Source organism: Habropoda laboriosa, unplaced genomic scaffold (genome assembly GCF_001263275.1).
Source record: "Habropoda laboriosa isolate 0110345459 unplaced genomic scaffold, ASM126327v1 scaffold273, whole genome shotgun sequence".
Taxonomy (NCBI): domain Eukaryota; kingdom Metazoa; phylum Arthropoda; class Insecta; order Hymenoptera; family Apidae; genus Habropoda; species Habropoda laboriosa.
The window spans coordinates 72,633-96,260 of record NW_017100384.1 but is presented as its reverse complement, the minus strand read 5'-3'; the positions used below and the strand labels follow the sequence as shown (position 1 = coordinate 96,260).

The 23,628-nt window shown below is 36.2% G+C and overlaps 2 protein-coding genes across 2 annotated transcripts; one reads left to right on the top strand and one right to left on the bottom strand.

The window, feature by feature from the left end:
- The first annotated feature begins 5,179 nt into the window (after positions 1 to 5,179).
- LOC108574989 lies at positions 5,180 to 8,800 on the top strand. Its single transcript, XM_017937675.1, has 3 exons — positions 5,180 to 5,341; positions 6,794 to 6,958; positions 8,534 to 8,800. Exons 1-3 carry the CDS (start codon positions 5,180 to 5,182, stop codon positions 8,798 to 8,800), a joined length of 594 nt encoding a protein of 197 aa, XP_017793164.1.
- Positions 8,801 to 10,836: 2,036 nt separating this feature from the next.
- On the bottom strand, positions 10,837 to 22,402 carry LOC108574997 (calcium and integrin-binding protein 1-like). The gene is made up of 5 exons (XM_017937682.1): positions 22,289 to 22,402; positions 20,682 to 20,784; positions 17,824 to 17,971; positions 14,463 to 14,587; positions 10,837 to 10,947 (listed from the first exon to the last, which is right to left on the bottom strand). Exons 1-5 carry the CDS (start codon positions 22,381 to 22,383, stop codon positions 10,837 to 10,839), a joined length of 582 nt encoding a protein of 193 aa, XP_017793171.1. The 5' UTR covers positions 22,384 to 22,402.
- Between the last annotated feature and the right edge of the window lie 1,226 nt (positions 22,403 to 23,628).

Here is a 23,628-nt window from a genome sequence, read left to right as displayed (position 1 = left end):
GTAATAATGATACGGGAGTATTATTCTTTTACCAATGCTAATTGAATTTATAAATAGTGTTGTTCATAATAATCAGTTATATCGATGGGTTAGTAATTACTAGAGGTGTGCGAGAACCCGATGCTCGAGACGGGTCGAGTCGGGTCGGGTTTCCGATAATTTCGGGGGTCCCGAAAGTGTCTGGATTCTCGAGAATGTCCAAATTCCCGAAAATTCCGTGAACCCCCGTTTGCCGTTTCGAAACTTGCGACCGCGGTTTCAATTTTTCCTAGACAATGTTTACGCAGTCGCTTTGTTTACATCTAATCGCACGAATCCTAGTATCCGTGATACTGGCTGTTGGATTGTTTCCAAGAACACCCTTTTTTTTTATTTTACGTGGGGAGATCCTCAATGGGGGAGGGGGACGGGGTAGTGCCGGACTCGTAGCGGCTAAAACCCCACGGTGGCCATCCTCGGCATTCTGGGGGTGGGCCCGGGATCTCCTAAGAACACAACCGGGCCTGTAACTTTTCGCCTGGCGAACGAAGAAAAATCAGGTTGCACAGGGTGTTCGGTCTTCACAGGCACGGTTTATGGCACGATCGAACGGCAACGGTTATTCTTGAGTTCAGGACTTTCGTTTACTGCTTGTCGGGCCCACTTCTAAGAACACCCTGTAGAAATAATCGAGTGAGGACAAAAATGTCTCGGCGTTCTTTTGGAGTCTAAAATTTAGGCAAAGACGCTAGGACTTCCACCAGATGTGGCTGGTGTTCGTCTTCGAGTCGAGCACTGCTGCAAACAGTTTGTAGGTATAAGCGGACCCCAGTTTTCTCTTTTTGAGTGTCCAAAGACAGTTCCATAGAGCATTTCAAATAGTAAAGATGCTTCCTCAGAGTCGTAGAATAAATTGAATATAAGCAGTTACAAAGTCCATTTTCAATACTGACACAGACGTCATAAATTGTAACAAAAAGTGCAGAAACATTGTCCTAATAATATGAATCCCGACACTTTTGAGAATCTCGACACTTTCGAGAATCCCGACACTATCGGAGATCGTAGAGAAAAATTTTCAAAAAATCTCTAATGCAGAGGACGAATCCTGCATTAGTAGTACATATTGAGTGAATCAGACGTGTAGTCTTTCAGACTATTTCAGCAATTTTATTTATTAAATCACTGTGTTGCAAACATGACGTTGCACTACCGACGGTAGGCTGCAAAATTGCTCTAAACTCTATGAAATTCAAATGTAATGAATCACAAAAGAAGTTGGAAAATGAAACATACAAAAGTTATTTATTCCTTCCGCGTTGAAACCAGGTATCGAGACATCATTAGTTAAATTTTCATATAATAAAACTTCACAGTACTTTAAGAGGTGAAACATATCATTGCACGGGGCGGTAAAATTACTAGGGCCGGCCTTGGTTGTAAACATAAATTTAGTACAACTATGCACTTCGTTTACAGCTTTTGCAACGAGAATGCCTGTACTGTTGTAAGGGAGTATCGAAGCAGATTCTCTAACAGAAGAATACCGCATCTCACAGTGTTTGCAAATTATCGCCTTATACCAACGTGTCAAACTCATAGCACAGATCCTGGTCAAGATGCGATAAAAATTATTAGTAACAAGAATTAATTTAAATTTAAACTTTCGTTTTAATTTATAAAACGGAGGATTGCCAAATTTTATTCTTTTCTTACTCAATTCAGTACTGACATAGTGCATAGCTGACGCTTAGATGCATAGTCAGCGAAAAAATCGTAAATTAAGGGGTTAATAAGGACGGGATCGTTTGAACCATTTCCCCAAGAAAATGAATTTTACGAAGTTATGCGGTGACGAAATCACTCATCAAGAATATTGAATTTTTTCAATAACAATTTTACAGCAAGTGTTTGCGAAGCTTCGTGTCAACCGGGAATATCTCCATCGATTATATGGCGAACTCTTTGTGCTGATAACAGGTTAGCCGTATCATTTGAAGCGAGTGCAACAGCTTATTCCAGCTGATTATGCAAAGCAAGTGGAATGTTGTCAGTGGTATGTGCATACAGAGGAAGAAGATAACTTGTTTCCATCGAAAATATTGCGAACTTATGAAGCGACGTTTATGAGAGGAGGAATTTTTAATATTGACAATAATCATGTATGGGCATGAGAAAATCCATACATAACTCGAGCAGTTGCCTTTCAACATCAATTCACATGCAACGTATGGACAGGCATGTACACTACCGGCCGAAAGTTTGGAATCACCTGCCAATTTATATTAATATTGAATCTACTACTAATTCTTTATTGATTTGAAATTGATGTTGTGGAGATCAATAGCACTTTATCTCATTTCGATTGATTTGAATAATAAAAAATTCGTTGGAAAATTATTATAAATGCTAACATTTTTGGGCAATTTTTGTGCAATTTGCAATGCACAGTGATTCCAAACATTTGGCCGGTACTGTATGTACATACAATGATATGTTACTGGAGCCGTATTTTTTGCCATATCGCTCGATTGCAGGAGCGTATCTAGGGTGGGGCAAGTAGGGCACGTGCCCTGGGCGCCAATGTCAGGTGCGTGTAAAAAAGCTGAAAAAAATAGTGTTTGGTGAATAAATTTATTTCAACCCTCTTACTGCCAGGCCCATCTACGCGATATATGCGAAGACTGCCAGGGCCGACTTGATATGCACGCTTTTATAAATTGCTTTATAAAGAAGAAAATGTCAATTTTCTGGACAGCTTTAGTATTTATTTTTTTCAAACTTAGAGGATATGGAATACAATTGTAGCGTAATAAAATATTTAACAATAAATAATGTAAACTTATATTTAGATTGTGTAAATGATGCGTGTAAAATTATTTTCTATAGTAATATATCATACATTAGTTACTGATATTGTTTTTGGAATTAAAAGCAACTTAACACTCAGAGGAGTGATAATCTGAATGTTAAGGGTTAATGTTAGTAATTTACGCTTGTTATTCGTGTGCTTCGCATGCCTCTTTAGCCGCAACATCTTCCAGTGTAGTGCAACAATAAAATGTTTCGAATAATGAAGTTGTTTTCTGTTTTTGTCCAGAGTCAAAATCGTGTTCGACAAAGAAGTAGGAAAGAAAAGGTGGAACTGGAATGTACATGCATGTGGGAGGGGCACAAATTTCGCGGTTGCCTTAGGCGTTGCTTACGCTAGACACGCCTCTGCTTGATATTTTCTAAGGAATGAATTACCATATCTTTTAGAAAACATTAGGATGCAACTAGCTGGCTGTCTGGCACATTACCGAGTATATACATACATGTTCGTGAGTGGTTAAACGATCATTTTTCTCACAGATGGATAGATCGGGAAGAACCAATACTTTCGCCTCCAAGACCGTCTCATCTCACGCCATTTTACTTTTATCTGTGGGGAGCTTTGAAGGGAAGAATGTATCGAACACGAATAAATTCGCGTGATGAATTGATATGAAAAATTAATCGTGCGTTTACAGAAATGATCTTTGCAGAGTAATAAATTCCACATTCGACCGTTGTTAATCTCGTATTGTCAAGAGTATTATACACGAAGTGCCCCTCTTGCCCCTGTGCCGCCCCGGGGGCAAACTCCTGAGCACCGCACAGTACTTCACTCCGATGAATTTCTCTCCCGGGTGCCGCACGGGCTCCACCATCAGCAAGTTAGTCACCACTACATACACACTTGTATATTGTCCGGCAAAGCAAATTTGAGGCTTCCGACGCTATCGCCTGGCCAAAGGAGTGGGAAATAGGCGGTCAGGCCCATCCCCACTACCAGCCACCATTGCACGCGGTCCTCGGAAAGGGGCGGAGCATGCCGTTACTTCCTTGCTCTGCTGGAGTTGGGCCCAATGTCCACGATGCGTCGGGTATGAGATGTGGGCGGCTCTTATTCACGAAGTGTACAGCAAGGTTTGCGTCGCAATAGCGTGACGATGACGCTTCGTGGACAGACATCCGCAGACATCGCAGCACTGAAGTGTACAGCAAGCGACGTTTCGACGCGTACGCATCTCTGACTAAATGCATTGGGCCTTAGGAGCCTATGGGAGGGGTCGGTTTGAGCTCCTCCCTTCGGTTGGATCGCAAGATACAGCGCGGGGGGTACCCAAATGTATTTGCAAGTGATACTTCAGGTCCTCCCAGCGTGTCTGACCGGAGTAGCCATGAGGTTTTAGTGGATAAGAATCCCACACTACCCCGCCTCTTCTTCAGGGTGTCTTTGCAAGATTTCCCCCGTGTAAAAGAAAAGAGGCCCATCCCCACTACTCTTCAGTTTTACACTGCTGTCGCTTGAGGGGAAGTTGCGGTGTAGGTGAGTGGTTTAAACCAACGGTTCTTAACCTTTTGTTTACCAGACCCCCTTTAAATAATTTTTCGTTGTCAGGGACCCCCAAAACTTTAGGGGGTACACCATCCTGATGCGTTTCAAAAAAGAAGAAAATTTTGGGGGATTTTTTTCATAGGTAATTACTGAATGAAAAGCTTCAATTTTTTCAAATGATATAAACGTAACTTTCAGCTTTTGGCGCACTAGTTCGACGTCCCTGCACTAGGAGGACCAGGACAAAGCGCATATTTCTTTTCCTCCCCTTCTTCCTCCTTGCATAACCAACTGCTACAGAATATTCTATGATTAGAAAGAAATACACATGGTAAGTAATGCATATTTTCATTAAACACTATAATAAGTGGTAAACAATATAAGAAATGTCTTCTAATTGCTTGTTTACAAAATAAATCACTACGTTTTTTTATGTTTTTGTAATTTTCAAAATTAACACTGGATAATGATGTTGAATAAATAACATATACAACTTTTACCATTGCTCTTTTAATCTTATATGTATAATAATTATAATTCCATAACCTCCGTAATTTTTAATCTTGTGCTTAGATTTCATGGATAAGAAATTGAAAAATTTGCTTAATTAAACATTTATTTTTCATATTTTAAAACATGTCTTAATTTTTATGCTTCGAATTTATCGCGTCACCAATATTTAATTGCTTGAATGCACAAAGAAGATGAACGTTTCGCTCATTTGTTTATTTGTTTATGAAAAATGTAACTCAATGAATAACCTTCTCGACAGAAATTTTCTACAGTATGAAAGATAGAATTTTTCTTAGATCATTGTAAATAGTTAAAAAGGCAGACATGGCAATGAAAAACAGGAATACGTCAAAATTTCAAGCTACGTTTTATCCACCTACGCTAATGCTACCTTTCACGGATGTCAATCTTCCGACGAAGTTGAGTACCTCTTCAGACATTAGTTATTTTCAAAATTACAGAAATGAAACGCTATCGAAATTCTCGGTGAGTTTGTTTTCTGTTTATTTGATCCAAATCTATGAAAATGGATTAACTTTTCTCCTTCACCTGATTTAATTGAAATAAAATTGTTATAGCTATGTATAGATCTTATATTATTCTACGGACTATTTTGTATATTTATCAGTTTGTAATTTTCCAAACTATTTTGAAATATTTGAAGTTCCATGTATTTTGCATCTTAAACAAAGTTAGAATATCTTGTGTGCTTTGTAGGGCTTTAGAAGCAGCCTAATTATTTCTCTTAACTGTTTTACAATTGCTTTTAAATTATGAAACTTCGTTTTTCGCAGAAGTTCAAAAATGTTAGTTGGAAAAATTAAGCCGAAGAGGGCAGTAATATTATTAGGTCATTCCATAAGCAATGTCGTTTTAAACATTTCCTTTTTCAAAGAAAAAAGTAATATTTATATTTATCATTAATATATTTACTATTAATGAAGAAGATTGAGAACAGTAAAGAGAACAGTTAAACAGAAAATCAGCGGGTGTTAATGTATATCTATATGATGAATAGATATAAAGCGTAATAGTATTGGATAATCTGCTTTCGTTTTAACTTGATTTTTACATACATACAGGGTGTCCCGTAAAGAGTGTAACACCCGGAAATGGGAGGTTGCTGGGGTGACTCTGAACAAATTTTTCCTTGACCAAAATGTTGTTTGAAGCTTCGTTTTCGAATTATTAACGAAAAACACTGGCCAATCAGAGCGCGCGTAGAGCCCCCGCTCAGGGACGGGCGAATAAAGATTCACGCGTACGCATGTCCACGATAGTGCGCGGGTGAATCTCTGTTCGGCCGTACCTGAGCGCGGGCTCTACGCGCGCTCTGATTGGCCAGTGTTTTTCGTTAATAATTCAAAAACGAAGCTTCAACCAACATTTTGGTAAAGGAAAAAGTTGTTCAGAGTCACCTCAGCAACCCCCCATTTCCGGGTGTTACACTCTTTACGGGACACCCTGTATAATGTTTGAATTAATAAATCAAATTTTTCTAATAGTACTTCAATTTAGATATTATAATACGTATTTCTTCTGTGTAAAGGAAGTTCAAATGTTGCAATGTTTATTATTGATACAATAATTCTGAACAGTTATAAGTACATTCTGTATTATTCGGATCTTTAATGAAGGAATCTTGTGTACATCTCAAATTTATAAAAATTAGGTTTTTTTTTTAAATGAAAATGTTTCAAGGGTTTGAGACGAAATTTCAATAGGACGTTACAGTTTCTTAGCTTTAAATCAGTGAATTACCTATCAACTGAATTAAAAATATGCATTTTGTAGCAACGTGTTTGTAATTCTTTGCAACTTGTTTAATAGATAATTATAACAACCTATGATTTTATAAATTTGGTATAATTTGTAAAATAAAAAAAACGTGAATTGTAAATGGTTTCATTATTATACTATTGTGTACATTTTTTAAAGATGCCGCCATACGAATGGGGTATGCAAAGTATACCGTACAGTCCAAGTCCTGAAATCGGCGCAAGTAAAGCGCGTCGCAAGATTAATTCTAATTTAACTATGTTATCGAATGATATCTCAACGATCGATTCTGCGCGTATGAAGGAAGTCGACGATTTATTTAAGGTAAAAAACAATTTAATTGTTTTACATTTTGTTTCAAAGTCATAAGAATTACTGGAAGACATAAACGGCTATAATTCGGAAACAAGGTCGTATCGGGTATATATTTATATGAACTTTTTTTCTTATTTTAGCGCACTGAATCCATCATATGTTTTGAAACACCCTGTATACGCGTTGCATGAAAACAGTAGTCGCGATATATTTCGCGCGTTATAGGAATTCGCGTTATACGGAAGTGTACTGTATCAGTATTAACGATCCTGGATTACAATACTCTTTTTCTTGATACATTATGGTACCCATTTCTCATAATTCGTGATCACACTGTCCAGAAACGGTCCAGGGTTGTGAAGAAAGATAGCGACGCATCAATTCTTATTCAGTCGGTTGTGCTCTTCTCGGGTAATTCTTGTAGAATTAAATTACATTATCACACAAACCCTGAAGGTTATCCGACGTACTTTAAGCACTTTACTCACAGCAACAGACGATGAAATTAAATTTAGTCTAAGAACATTTTTCGAGAATTGTCGTTAAAAAGCCTAAACAGACGTCCGAATTATGATTCATTTTCAAAGTCCAAATTTCCGTTTATAAGTATTAGGGCGGGTATTGAATATGAATTAAATTTTAACAGTCATTGCAAAATTATTAAGATAAGAAAAAAATTATTCAGTTCGAAATCTCGTAGTATAACAAGCATATAATATTTTTACTGATATAACGTTACCTTAATACTACCATTACAGTCCGTTCAATTTAAGAGTAACCTCGCTTCACGCTGGGACGTGCCTAAGGCAGAGCTAGAATGTCCAAACCCCCACTTAACCGCCTACGTTTTTCTCCGTCTTACCCTCTGCTACGCTCACCGTCTACTATTCCAGGCGTGACGCTTTCATATACACGGTGATATAATTTATTCTCTATTTACTCTTTTTCTCTTTCCTTTTTCTTTTGTACAGCTAGAACGTCCAAACCCCCACTTAACCGCCTACGTTTTTCTCCGTCTTACCCTCTGCTGCGCTCACCGTCTACTATTCCAGGCGTGAACGCTTTCATATACACGGTGATATAATTTATTCTCTATTTACTCTTTTTCTCTTTCCTTTTTCTTTTGTACCTAATGAAATTAGGTACTTTATAATATGTCTTTTAAGAATTTAAATGATTTTGAATCGTTCTCTAAATATTGATATTTTTATTTTGTCCGGCTAAATTCATACAACTAGCCACTATTCGTCTGTCATAAACCGCTACGTTCACATGCGCACAGTATGTGCGCATACTTTTAGACCACCGGGTAGATTCTCTCCACTCTATGCACTGTTCACATTGTCGTCGTTCTTGGGCCTAGCCGAAATGGCGCTGCGACCAATCGCATGCGTCACATCGGTAGGTAGTAGTGGGAACTGCGCAGAACGGACGAAAATCGGTCCGAGAGCGAGGTTACTCTTAAATTGAACGGACTTTAGATAAATCATACTCCACGGCTTCGTTCATAAATCCTAAAAAAAGGCAATAATTAAATTTTGCTTTTCTCCCTTGGTGTTTGAAAAATAATATTTTATGTTGCAGAGCGTTCAAATTTATCGTAATCAATATAAGGATCGTACTGGCAGTTCTCATCCCTTAGCATTTTATAAACCTGATAATTACGACTATCAGTGCGCGCCAGGAATGACAACGTCGTATTTCTCCAAATATCCGCAAGATTATATCGAATACAAAATACCCACAGTTTTACCTCTTACATACGGAAGACGCAAACAAATACCTTATATTCCAGATTTGTCTCTGGTTGGCATTTACAACGAAGCAAGTTGTAGCGCTTATAAACGATAACTTACGATTTCTGTTCATGTACAATGCATAAATTAGTATACTGCTCGGAAAATAACGCGAAAGTAAATGTTACACTCTTAAAATTGAAACAATTAATTATTCATGATAAATCGTTTAAGAGGTTGAACGATTATGAAATCATTTCGATCGAAGAAGAAATATTTGTATTGTTTGCGTGAATACATACAAGTTAAATTTTGAATATGTACATGTGAAACCAAGTGATGAAGCCAATTTAACGATGTACCGATCAAAATTATTGTGGTATCAAATGGTTACCGACGTAAATTGTCATTGGTATTAATAAATTACATTTGGTCATTATTTACTGGTATACCGGCGTTAGTGTGGGCATGCTTGAGTGGTGAGCAGTGTGATTTCAGTAATGTTCAACAGACCGACGATGGTGGATAAATTGTAATTTTTACTTACTACTTGAAGAAGAAGTTGGATCCGTAATTGTTCAGTCCCATATGGGTCCTTGGTTTTGCAGTCGTTAAATCGGAGTTGGAGGTGAATAATAAAGAATGGAAGTAGGTTTTATTCGAAAGAGAATTCGGACTTTGTTCAAATTAATATGTAATATATTGTCAAAAGAAATAATACAATAAAGAATAACGTGTAACAAAATCAATTTAATTTAACAATACGGATTAAAATATAATGGAAAACTTACAAACTATTTTGATCATAGTCGTTGGGTATTCTGATTATAGGTAAATATTAGAAAATATAGTACATACAGAATTCAGGATTTAGCAGTGGTAATTCAGAGAAAAAATGAACAAAAAAGTTGAAGTAATCTCAACAAAAGTGTATGTTATTGTATATACAGGGTGTTCCGTTTAACTGGAAACGAAATGACCGTATGGCACATCGTTGAGGTCGTCTCGACAAACGTTGTCATATTATGAATAAAAAAATATAGGGTCACATTTAAAAAAATTAACTTCACTTTGATATCTCCCCTACTACTACATCTACAGAAAAATTATTCAAACCATCTGATGTCCCCTTATGTACCGAATATCTTTTGTAAGAACATTTTTTTTATAACTTCAATGTCTCGTGAGATATTCCACCGTTTTTAGTTAACAAACGGAACACCCTGTATATTACAATATTAATACACAAGGTGTTCGGCTGCTCCTGGAAAAAAATTCAGGGGGTGATTCTAGAGGCTAATATAAGACGAAAATGAAGAATAGAGAAATTGTGTTTGAGGCTTCGGTTTTCAGTTATTAACGTTTAAAAATATCCCTGTAGCGCTGCAAACCTTCCTACACTAACGAATATACGGCATAATTAGATATGGAACGAAATGATAACCATGTTTGAGAGGATATTAAAGAAAGTTCTATTTTGTATTCTATATTTAGAGTTACCTAAAAAATCATAAAACATTTATTTTTATCACAAAAATATAAGTTATTAAAATCGTAATAATAATTTTCATTTTCATTATATAATCAATTTATGGATTATCCTCGTACGAACGTGGGGAAAAATTTTTCTTGCCAGATAATTTGGCATAAAATCTTTCCAGTCAATTCTTTCGACAAATCGAACAGAGTGAAATTTTTCTTTGAGATATTAGAAACCTTATGTAGGAAATATTTTCGAATAACAAAATTTATTATCTGATCAAGAAATTTGAATTATTAATTACGCATACGTGTATCTTAGACATATATTTCAACAGAACTATGCTTTTTATATATTATACAAGTATATTTTTATACATTATTACACCAAAATAAAATTTTTGAATTTTAAAACGAAATATAATTAGGTGTATCATATATACTCGTGTGTTCATTTATTGTACATTACAAAGCATGTCTACATATGTATGTAAGTATGTATATAATTCAATTCAAATAGAATTAATTTGCGAAAATACTACCTTTCATTCTTTGTCAATTATGCAGTAATATGCGTACATATGAAAGTAAGCTACAAAGGAATATGTTTACTTTAATATGTACATCGAAATCACAGAAATAATTACGGTACTATTATATATGTAAGCGTAATTAAATTCTGAATTTAAATGCTGACGAAAATACTGAAACTCTTGAACAGAAACGTACAAATTCTTCGGGCGAAATGCTTGCCTGTTGATTAAAAACCATCTCTTGAAGTACCTAGTAAAGTTGAAAAACAAACATACATATATTAATATGTTTAGCGTAATATACAGGGTGAACCGATGCGTACAGTGTGTCCGTTTTACCTAGAAATATGTAAATATCTCGGAAACCATAAGCGATACGGAAAAATGTTACCAACAAATGTATGTTGCACCGTATGATGCACCGTGTATATACAGGGTGTCCAATAAGGTTGGAGATCTAAGTCGTTGAATCTGTTGTCTCTTGACTTACATTTATGCACGCGAAACAGTTGGTTTATGAAAATATGATAGAAACAGAAGATCAGCTTTGGGACTGTATTTAAAATAGATTTACTGCTATTTATAATACAATAGGAATATTCGAAAGTGTTCGAGGAAGGAAGAAATTTCGAATATAAATTTTATTCATTACAAACAAGTATAACAATAATTGAGACCAAAATTTCGAGTGCCATTTAACTCTGTTCTTTTTTTTTTGGATCAACTCGAAAGAAAATATGTGTGGAGAGACATGTAATAAGCAGTGGTTGCACCTCAATCGCAAAAGTTTCTCTTGAAATACAGTCCGTGCACATGCAAACTGTTTTTGCAAAATGGTGCCGACTAAACAACAATAGCCGTTGTATGTAGTAGAATATCCGAAAACAACGTCTATTATCGCACTTTAAAGCAATTTTTCTTTCTCTTTCACGAAGAGTGCACACATTTAAAAACTTGGTGAGATTATTTTTACTTTTGTGACAGAAAGTATCCTTGTACCACATCGTGGGGTTAAGAAGAAATTTTTAGAAAGGACACGATCTTGTACGAAAACAAATGTTGAAATAATTTCAATTTTTAAAATTATTATTCGACTGAGTTGCATTAACGATCTGGATGGACTGAACACGGCAAACTTGAATTCCAACTGGCGTATTAAATTGAAGATAGGATTTTCAAATGGAAAAACCGGAAAAATACCGAACGTGTTCAAGTTATATCTCCTTCAGTACGAAGTGCCTATCCAAATACAGGCATCACGCATTTCTATCTGCATGAGAGAGTTAAAGATACGAACCAGCTGCCCCGTTAGAACTCGTCGAAACTCTCGATGGTCGAATTTCGAAGATTTTCTCTACTGTTCAAGTGTCGCGTCCAGATTTGTGTCCAAATCACTACTTTGCTCACTCCGTTTAGAAATGACCAGACAACGTTCGAGAGCTGCATCTGTATTTCCTCTATACACAGATGTATTTCACCCCAGTGTCCTTTTCCTTGTTGGATACGAACAGTACATGTGGCGGTTCGTTAGGGGCGCAACAGAGTCGAAATGTATTTTCCTTACTTCAACGCACCCTTCTGAAATCGCGCAACTCGATACGGTAAGTGCTCACGTACGCGTGGGACTCGGAAAATGGTGGTCGATTTCCTATTGATCGGTGCTTGAAAATGGCCTCCAACCGTTTAATATCCGTGAGCTTTGGAACAGTGGTACAACTGCGTATGGGATGATTCATACCAAAAATAAAGAATAAAATTCTTCCGTTCGAAACCACGTTTTCGGGAAAATCAGTAGAGTACTTACACGTGGACTTAACTATCTCTGGGCCTCATGTTTGTACCGATAAGCAGTGTCAATGCCACGACAAGTACTAATAATAAGTTTATTAACGATTTTATTGCTTTACGTGTACATTACTGAATGAACTACTGAAAGTGACGTTCACGACTGATGTCACAGTGTTTTGTCGAAAACCTGTATGATACTTCCTTTGAACTGCAGAAGATTTTTGTTTAAAACTGGAAAGGTTTCTGATGTAGAAAGTAGAAATTTTGAAAACCTTGATAAAATTAAGAAAGTTTCGGGAGTATCAAACTTTTCAAAGTGGTGAAAACGTTTTCAATTCGCCAATTTAACAATGTTTGGAACTAGCAACGTTTTCTAAAGCAGAAATCGAATTAGAATTAAAAATACCTGTAAAATACCGCAATTTTTCTAGTATTACGTTATAACCCAAAAGAGAACTGAATACTATCGGTATGATGTCATCGGTACAATTTTTTAGTGTACAGGGTGTAAAGAAATTAATGGTCACGGCTTCAACGGGTGAATTCCTTGGATCGGTGGACATTTGTAAAAAAAAGTTTCCGCAAAATTGTTTATAACATTGAAAATTAATGTAAAATTTTTTTTTCTTACATCAACGTATTCTGCTCGACGAGAAGAGAAAATGTCTGAAAGGAGCCGTATGCCGCAAACAAATAGTTTCCGAGATAAACGTTGATAAAGTTTGGCAACGATTTGATTGTGTAGAGCAATGTTATAAACAATTTTGCGCAAACTTGTTTTTTACAAATGTCCACCGATCCAAGGGTGTAGATTCACCCCCTGAAGCCGTGACCATTAATCTTTTTACACCCTGTACATACAACGAAAGTAAGTTTTGAACGGCATTAAATGACCTTGAACCACCTTGAAAGACCAAAGTGTTATAGGTTAATGAATTCTTCTCGGAATGGGCTACAGGCTAAATAAGAACATTCAATTCCGTTTTAAAAAACGAAGGTCACCTTGAAATCTCAAAAGCACGTCCATCTAGAGAAGATTTATGACCACCGTAATATCCCCCCCACAAAACAGGGTAAGTTTTATTTGAAACATTTTTCGAAACGAGCTACAGTTTGGGAAATAATTGAGTGCGAAACTTCAAATAGGACACCCTGTATACATACGCATATATTGTACAGTCAAGGACAGAAATATGTAGACACCATTCAAAATAGAGTAAACCTTTTTAAAATTGGGCCAAACGACTTGAGTCTTTTTGAGAAGTTGGAAGGATTAGTTTACTAAATGACGTGTACAAAAAATTTTGAAAAAATTCCAATTTGTGGGAATCGCGAAGAAAATTGTAAAGGTCATCGTTTGCAACTCTTTTATCTGGGCTTGTAATGAAAATTTGAAGCATATGTTTTGTGGACTTATGTCAATTATATGGATGCTGTAAATTTCATCGAAATCGGTTAATATTGCCATAAGCTACAAACGGTTCATAGCACAATCATAAGCACAAATCTGAAGATTCTTACATCTTTCGATGCCTGTCGCTTGTTTCTCCATCCACCGATTTCGATCTAATTAAAAAAAAAGTTATTCTGCTTCGAAGGGTGTCCACATATTTGTGCCCACATAAGGAGCGCAGGTTTAACTCTAAATGTACTTATAGCTCTTTTTTTCTTTTCATTGATTTTAACACAACGATAAATTTTTATTTATTTCTAAAAATTTCTTTTGTTACAGTCTCTGTAACTTCATACTATCGGTACTTAATAAATGGAATATTTGAAAGTATACGTATTATTGTGTAATTTAAAAAAATAGGTGTTACGAGAATACAAAAATTTTGAACGATCGGTTACAGTAATAACACGAAGTGATATCTAATATATAGATCGAGCGATCAATTATAAAAAACGTTTCTTATAGCGTATCCTTTAATCCGAAATCCGAACTTGTGGTAGGAAATATGTATTATCGAGACTTACCATTCGCGCGACGTGTTCCGCCTCAGTCATATCAATGCTTTTATGTTCGTCCTGATCGTTCCATGTCAGTCTGCGCACAGCTTCCATCAAATCGGCCAGTGAGATTTGATTGTCGCCGTCGAAGTCTGGAAATGAAGGTATTAACGGTGTCATTGTTCCTACAGGGTTATCCGACCCTATTCTGCGTATCACCCGAGCAGTTGCACATCCCTAGCTTATGCTCCTCTCAACGAGGTACTCATGAGGCGAAAGGACGTTGAATTTATCTAAATTGAGTTATCGTTATGCTGCTCTATGCAGATTAGCAAGACAGAATTCTCTTTCTACCTGTTTTACCCTACTTTATGTTCTTTTAAGTTGGTTTTACATTGCTATAATAGTAATTGTACAGTAAATTACACGTCTGTCCGGTTCGCCTCGAATCGCTCAGGTATCTCGAGAAATGCTTCAGACAAAAATGCACGATATCAAGGGGAACATACTGTGTATTTCACCTTGTGATGACCTTGAAACGTCCTGCAAAGGTCATATTCAATTTTTCAAATGGGTACCTGCATTTTCTATTATTTCAAATTCTTTGAAATAACTTTGAAAATCGACACGCCGCTAGCGTTACACGATGTATTAGGTCATTCGATACAGGGTGTCCCGTAACTCCTCGAACACCCGGAAATGGGGGGTTGCTGGGGTGACTCTGAACAACTTTTTCCTTTTCCAAAATGTAGTTTGAAGCTTCGTTTTTGAATTATTAACGAAAAACACTGGCCAATCAGAGCGCGCGTAGAGCCTGCTCTCAGGGACTGGTGAACAGAGAATAGGTCATTTCATGACCTAAGACAAAGAAATTCAAGAGGTCTGGTGTTTTTCTTGGACCCGTTGAACCGTAAATTGGTATTTTTGTTGATAAGAAAGAGAAGCTTTTTTCTTGTAGTAAATTCAGCAGCTCTCTGCTTTTAGTGGTGGCTAGTCGAGAGCCCCATAAGGTAAGCATGCTTACTGTTGCAGTCTCCATCCGCTATAAATTTGGAACCATGCGTGCGAAAGGAGTCTTCAAAGTTTCCTTTCTTTAAATTATCACCGGATGGGTAGTATAGTGTACAACATACGGTACTGATTTTACCATGACTGAGGCAATCGTAGGCAATCTTTAGTATAACCTGACATCCCACAGTGGTCGATCGTGTCCTTTATTAACCCTAGTGCGGTCTTCGGATCTTTCTCGACCCATCACCTTCTTACTTTTTTAACATCTTTTGCTGTTGTCAAATTTATGCTCCCTTAACATTGTATTAAAAATTTATCGTCTAAGTTCATATGGCGCACTGGTAACAAAAATTGTTACGCATTAGGACTTTGGGTCAGAAAAGACCCATGTATAATCGAACAGAAAGAACGCACTAGGGTTAAAAGTGCAGTTTCAGCGTGAACGGTGTTATCTGGATGATCAGTGTGATAAATATGTAACGTGGAAGTTTGAAGTATGATGTTTCGGTAAAATGGGTTTCACTAATTAGCAATATATCTATTAGGTGGTGGTTGTTTAATCTATTCGCGGTGATCTTGCGATCTTTCGAGCTTCGTTGATTTTGCACGTTTGTGCCGACTAATTACAAATTCGAAGGACCACTATTGTGTATCGGAAGACTAACTGATTTGCTCGTGTTTCTACGTTGTTTTTTTGAAAGAGTTCAATGTTACTCGTTGCTAGTCGAATGGATTCTGAAGGTTCGAAGATTCCTCGGTCAGGATACATTTGGCGAGGGTGAGACACGCGGATTGGCTATTACAATTTCGACTTCGACAAGGGAGGTGGTTGACTATACGCGATTGGCAAACTATTAAACAAAGAACGAACTAAAGGGACGCCTCCAAGTCAACGGTCACTCTCAAGTGTCGTCCGCACCCTTGAGTGACGCGCGCGGAAACTCGCGTGTCTCGAAGCAATAAACGCAGCAGGTAATAAGTCTGGGCAGCGCTTCGTCGCTAACAAAAACATACCAAAGTGGAGACCAAAAACCCGAGAAGTTAAAATGTAACAAACAGATGTGGACGAGAGCCACGAGAAGAAAAGCATCGAACTTCTAAATGAACGTTAAAGTGCTCGATGGCCTCCCAAATTTACAACTGCTGCGACGGACCGAATAATTTCCGGACCCGTGCCTGGAAAACGCCGTAAATCTAATAGGACGACTGAACAGTGGTAAAGGAAGATTTTTATTTCTTCCTTGTGCTGGTCCATGCCATTTGCATTCCACGGAGCTACTCTGAGAAACTTAGCCATTATTTTTCCCGATTAACATTGCTAACATGTTCAAGACCGTGCTATTTTGGTGTGTAAGTTCGTTAAACATATTTTTCAACTCTCCCAGAAATTTGTTTCTGAAAACGAGGCTTCAAACGAAAAAATTTGATTCTTTATTTCTGGTTTACTTTTACATACAGAATCATCTCCTGCCCAATTGTCGCACGCGTCCTGTCTCACTCTGTATAATCGTTTACTTCTTTGTAAATCTGGTGGTGATGTGATGGACTAATCAGCGTACTTCTCACCATTGGACAGTCTTCCCTGGTTTCCGAGTATAATGACTAAAGAGCATACCGACTCTGGAAAATCCGAGTCCGTAGAGGGGTGGTACAGCAATTTAACGAGGAGTTATGCTCAAGGACGTGCAGTAGCTTGAACTTGGGATAATTGCTTCTGCACCACATCGTGGATTCACAACACGTCAATCGCTGCTGAGTGCGCAGGAGCAATGCAGAAACGCAGAGTTTCGGCATTGGTAAAATACTTCCTGATCCTGTGTATTTGGCTAGAAGTGCATCGAACGAACCAGCGATCTTGAACAATAGTCACTCAAAAATAGCACAGCTACGCGTCTTATCCAAGCAGGGCGTTGTAGTTATGACGATTGGTCATGGAAGAAGGAAAGAGAAAGGAAGACGTGTTTCGTCCTGGGCCTCCTAGTGGACTCACCGGGAAGGCTATCTAGGAAACCTATGCCTTAGATGCGGGGAACGGTTAGACTTAGGCCCAACTCAGACGGACGACAAAATGGTGGTTGGGCTGTCGCTGGTATCAACCACTCGCGAACACTTTTTAGTGGCCAAATTGCGCGGAAAATTGCACGATTTTTGACGGTGGTGGAAGATTTTTTATTTAAATTAACAATTTTTATTAATGTAATAGCATTGTTTTATAAGGACTAAAACGCCATTACATTTTTTCATGGAAATTCACGATAAATGGTATTACCACAATTCTTAAATATAATCTGTTAATCGCAACAAATACTAGATAGTTGAAAAAATTTACATTTTATTAGAAAGTGTGTCAATTTTGAATAATAGATAAAGTTCTTACCAAAAACGTAAAAGGCCCAGGATGCACGAACTTCTTTAGGGCAATTTAGCGAGAAGATCGAGCATAAATCCAGAATGTCCTCTAGGCTTAAATGATCGTCCTTTTGCGAAGAAAACACTCGGTATATGGCGTCATGAAATGGGCTACACTAAAATAGTTTAGCATTTTAATGTTTGAAATTAAAGAAAATTCAACGTTATAATCTACGTGTACTATATTAGGTTGGTCCCATAAGTTCGTGTGGTTTTCACTTTATATTGAATGAAACTCATAATATTTGCCTATCGGCTATGTGATACAACGATTCGACAGCTTTTCGTGAATTCTTTCGTTCTGTGCAAATAAGCCACGGAGTGTCAGATAAGAAAACAATTAGCATATTCGATATATTTACCTTCTAAGTTTAATCGTGATGATAAAGTTACCCGAAGCTGCCGATATCATTTGTACCGTCTATGGACAAAGTTACGTTATTAACAGAACACCACAAAAGTAGGAAATTTTGCCATAAGCGACTATTTTAGTTCGACGAGGAGCGTTTGGAAACTCTGCTTTGTAATGACAATCAACTGGTGAATTAGTCGAGAAGATGCACTGCTCTCGTCAAACACTGTTCTGCCATTTAAAGACAATGGGAAGAATGCAAAAACTTGGTTCACGGATTTCACATCATCCGTGTGAAGGGAACAAAACCCAAGGAAAACCGCACGAACTCATGGATTAACCTAATCATTTTCATTACGTACGTATACAGGGTGTTCGCGCTATTACTAGCGAGCGTTTTTGGAAGCGACGTGGTGTAAAGTAATTACTCGGGCAAGTTGTTTAATAAAAATATATTTATTTAATTCGATAACGCTTAACCTAATTTTGCAGTGTAGGCGACGCGAGCCTACGACAAAAGGCCTCGTGCCTTTTTCGGGGCTCCCTTAAGTAGCCCCTTTTCCCTGGGAAAGTCCCGGGGCGCGGGCCTGCATTGCCGAGGCAATACTCTCGTCCTCGAGGACGAAGAAACTCGGAGATTTTTGGAAAAACATCTCTCGATTCTTCGCCTCGAGGGCCAAGAGTCGCCAGGCCTAAGTGCGTGGCCCCCCGTGGCGGTCGCCGCACGTTATTCTCGTAAAAAGTAAATACTAGGAAAAAATGAGAAAAGCAAAAGTTTTGCAGTTTTCTATGAACAATATAATAGCGTACTTCAATTTTTTATATTTGCCATATTTTTCGAGAAGCGATGGTGACTTTTAACTTTTTAAATGAAATGCTGCATATTTTGTTACGTTCAAGAGGAATTCATCCATCTGCTATACGACCGGCAGGGTGACACGAAGTCAGATATGAAAGAAATATTTCTCACGTACCAATGTGTTTAAAAGTTGATTGATATGACTGAACTCGTTAAATGTGACTGACTTTTTGTTATCATTCACTGTCAGAGCGTTTACTTTTGCTTTTACTGTTACAAGACAAATACAGAATTACTTCATAGACGTTCACGATACACCGCCCAGAGATGTAAACGACTTAAAAAGCAAAATAACGCAAGCATGTGGAATAATATCTCGGACAACATTAGTAGAAGCTATCGAAAATGTAATTCATAGAGCTGAAATGTGTATTCATGCGCAAGGAAGTTATACCGAACATCTGTAACCATGTCGAGAAAGAACACTTGTAAACACATTGGTGCGTAATTTTCGAAATATTTCTTTCATTTCTGACTCTGTGTGACCCTGACGGTCACTGTATGGATGAATTCATCTTCATACACGTTTTCATATGACAAAAAAATATGCGACATTCCGTTTAACAAATCAAGTCACCTTCGTTTCTAGAAGAATATTGCAAATATGAAAAATTGATATACGCTATTACGTTGGTCATAGAAAACTGCAAAACTTTTTCATTGTTTCCGTTAGCAGTAGCTTGAACACTCTGTATACAAAATTCTTCAGAGAAGAAGATACCAGTTTTGCCTATAACGATGAAAAGTGTCACATCGACATACACTGTATAATATAATTCATCGACGAAATATGTATATTTTAACATTTCCACGTAGAAAACTCTACCATCGTTACTTATTCAATATGAAATCAATATAATTCATTAAATATGACTTCAGTGTAATTTATTCAATATGACTTCAATTAACATAATCCTCGAAATAAATCCAAATGAAGAAACGTTTTACATTTGTTTCAGGAGAAACGAGATGATTGTGTTAGAGGATTATTTCGTTTAATTCACGTTCTTTGATAGCGCCAATTTAAAGGGACATGCAATTGTGTTGTAAGTAAATTTATTTGCTAGGTTTAGAACACTAAGAAAGACGCTTCTAAAAGTTCACAATGATGTGGGATCCAGAATTACTTGAAATATTTTTTATTAAATATACAGGGTGTTTGGTAACTGGTGGTACAAGCGAAAAGGGGGTGATTCTACATGAAAGAATAAGTCGAAAATATGGAATAAATTTTTTTTCATTCGAGGCTTCGTTTTAGAGAAAATCGACTTTAAATTTTCTTCGAGTACGCATGTCGTGGATGAACGGATCTCGATATAGACCATATGTCGTAGGTTTATGAGTAATAATAAAGCATGTAATTATCAAGATTTACTTTATTAATGCAAAAATTGTTGAAAATGCTAGCCACCGTACACCGAACGTCGAGATCCATTCATCCACGGCATAGTAGGGTGCATGCGTACTCGACGAAAATTTAAAGTCGATTTTCTCGAAAACAAAGCCTCAAACGAAAAATGTTTATTCTATATTTTCGACTTATTCTTTCATGTAGAATCACCCCCTTTTCGCTTGTACCACCAGTTACCAAACACCCTGTATACTTGTTACTTACTCGAATTTGTGGTAGTATTATTTCGACTTGTTCTACGGTGAAACGATGGTGGAGATTCTCACGAAGTTTTCCCGGATCCAAGTCGTCCAGAAGCTTGACAATGCTGAAACACAGATTTACAATTTGACAAAAATACAACTTTAACGAAAAGTCCTTTTTTAGGACTATTTTGTCATTAAGCGTACAATTGTATTTAGACGTATAACAGCTCTTTCGCGTAAATTATATCCACCGTAGTATAATTCTAATAACTAAATAATCAAAGTTCCATTTGCAACTCATTATTTCAACGTAATTGTAACAAATGGAATTTAGCATCTATGCAATAGCGTCAAGTGCAGAATAAAACTTTTGCATATGTGTTATTAAGGATTTAACTTTGTTCTCTACGGGCAAAAACGTAATTAAAACTTTTAGTACAAATTACTTGAACTAAATGCCGCAATTGTTTCGATTTATAATAAATATTACCAATGGAAAAGGGTACATTTGAGTAATGTTTAAATAAAAAAATGAAATGTGATGTGAAAGAAAGAGAAATGTTTTTAACAATATTTTTCAATGCACAGGATGTAAATGGAGTCACCTAAATATCTCTGGTATTTTTGGATAAGCACAATCGTTGTAAAATGCAAAACCGAGCATAGAAAACTTTTCAACATGATAAGGTAATTTTTTCGAGATTTTAAGGTCATTGGCGTTTTTTAAAGCTACGGTATATTTTTTCCCACATTCTTACGGAGCATGAAAAGACGGATTCAAGGATCTTAAAATATGTATCATTCCCATGGCACAATCTCGAAATGTTATCATCTGAAGGTAATAAATATTTCTTGTAGATACTGGATGCATATCAATTTCTCAAATGTAAACATCACCTTATGTTATTTATTTTGATTAGTATTATTGAGTGTAGACTGGGAAAAACTGTATTGTAACATCGAATGATTTTTAAACTTCAATTATGCATCGAAGTCAATGACCATTTGACTATTTCTTATAAGTTAGGTTAGGTGATTTTTGATAGATTAGATTAAATGATCAGAATGGAGTGATTATTGAAATTGCTTTTGTCTTTTTCTTCTCTGTAAGGATATAAAAAAAAAATATACTACAGCTTTTGAAGCATTTCATTTTTGAGCACAACTTTGAGCATTTCTTATAGGTTAGGTTAGGTTAGGTTATTGAAATCGTTAAATTTGTCTTTTCTTTCTCTGTAAGGATATAAAACAATTTACCATACTGTGAAAAACAAAATCGACGACCTTGAAATTTCGAACAGAATGACCTTGGAGAAACTTTCCTTCTTATCATTTTGTTCACCAATTTTGTTCAAAGAACTTAACTTTGCTCCAGACAGTTCTTTCATTACTTACAAATAGCGCAGATATTTTAGTGATCCCATTCACGTGGACCACCCTGTAGAATAACATTCAGAGAGAGTGCTTTTAAATCACATTTACAAAACTTTTAGTTTACAAAGCAATAAAAAATTCTGGTATCCTCGTTAAGTGTCACATTATTTAAAGCACAATTTTATTACAATAACATTTACACTTTGAATTAAAACAAAAAAATCTGCAATTCTGTTAACTTTTTTCACTCACTGTTGTATTTCTCCTTTTCCCAAATACGTTAGGTCCATATAAGTATGAAGTAGTTCGTCGTTGAGAATATGATCATTTGACCAGAAATTTCCCATAACGATGCACAAGTACCGTTGAATTTCAGCAAAGTAAACGTTGTCAATGATGTATGCTGCTTGGTTATCAGTGCACTGATAATGCGTTATCTGTTTCAAAGGGATTCTCCAGAAATATTACGAGCTGCACTTACTATTAAACGTCAAATACCGATGAATATATGAAAGACAATATGTGCAATATCAACATGGCGTTGAATTTATTAATAATTAAAAGACACGATTTATATGTGAAGATTAATTCATTTTTCACAGCACTGACATGACTTTATACCATTTAAATTATATTTCTTAATGTCGCAGAAGTTATAATTAGATTTGTAATGATTTTTATACACTTACATATAATTGTAATTTAATTAATAATGTGTATAATTCAAAAATTGTCAACGATGTAAAAATTAGGAATCTAGATGGTTTTACATTTCACTAGCTGATTTTATACCCGAAATCGATTAATAGAAATTTTTTTTTTGAAAGCACGACTACATTGCTTAGTTTCAAATCTTTTTAAATCGTTTTCATTACCTTTGCTTAAATAGTTTCGTTCAATATGAAGTGTAACATAAAAATTTAGTACTTTTCATTAATACCAATATCTAACAATTAAGAATTGTTTTTAAGTTTCTTTATTTTCCTTTGTGTGCGACATTTTTCGTACTTTTTGTTCTTGCTCTTAAAATACTTTCTTTATCATATTCGATTTCTATGTCTTTATCAACCAGATAACATGAAATGTACGTAAAATCAATTTAATTAAGTTCTTGTTTTCTTTTATTGATTTCATATTTTCATCAGTCCCTGAGATTAAACACTTGAGAAAAATGTATACCAATCTGAAAACTTAGGAGATAATAAACACGATAGGTAGCTTCTACTGTAAAAGTATAAATGTTGTCATTTGATAACTTCAATAAAAAATTGGCATTTGTAAAGTTTCCTAATTTTTCAAAAATAGGTTTCTCAGTCAAAAAATCTGAAAAAATTCGCAGATATGTAACACTCTGGCTACAATATATCCAAATTTTTTCATAATTTTTTATAGGATAGAACAACAGAAATCAAGTATAAACTATAAATTACGTTCAGGTTGATAACTACCCTAATAATAAGGGCAGAGAGCTAAAACTTTGTCGAAGTGGTTTTCCTAGGCAGCTCTTTCAATTGACGTGCCGCAAATTTAACTTGATTTAGGGGCACTTTTATCACGATTATTCGGCTGTACCCTTTACATTGAATTCCGAA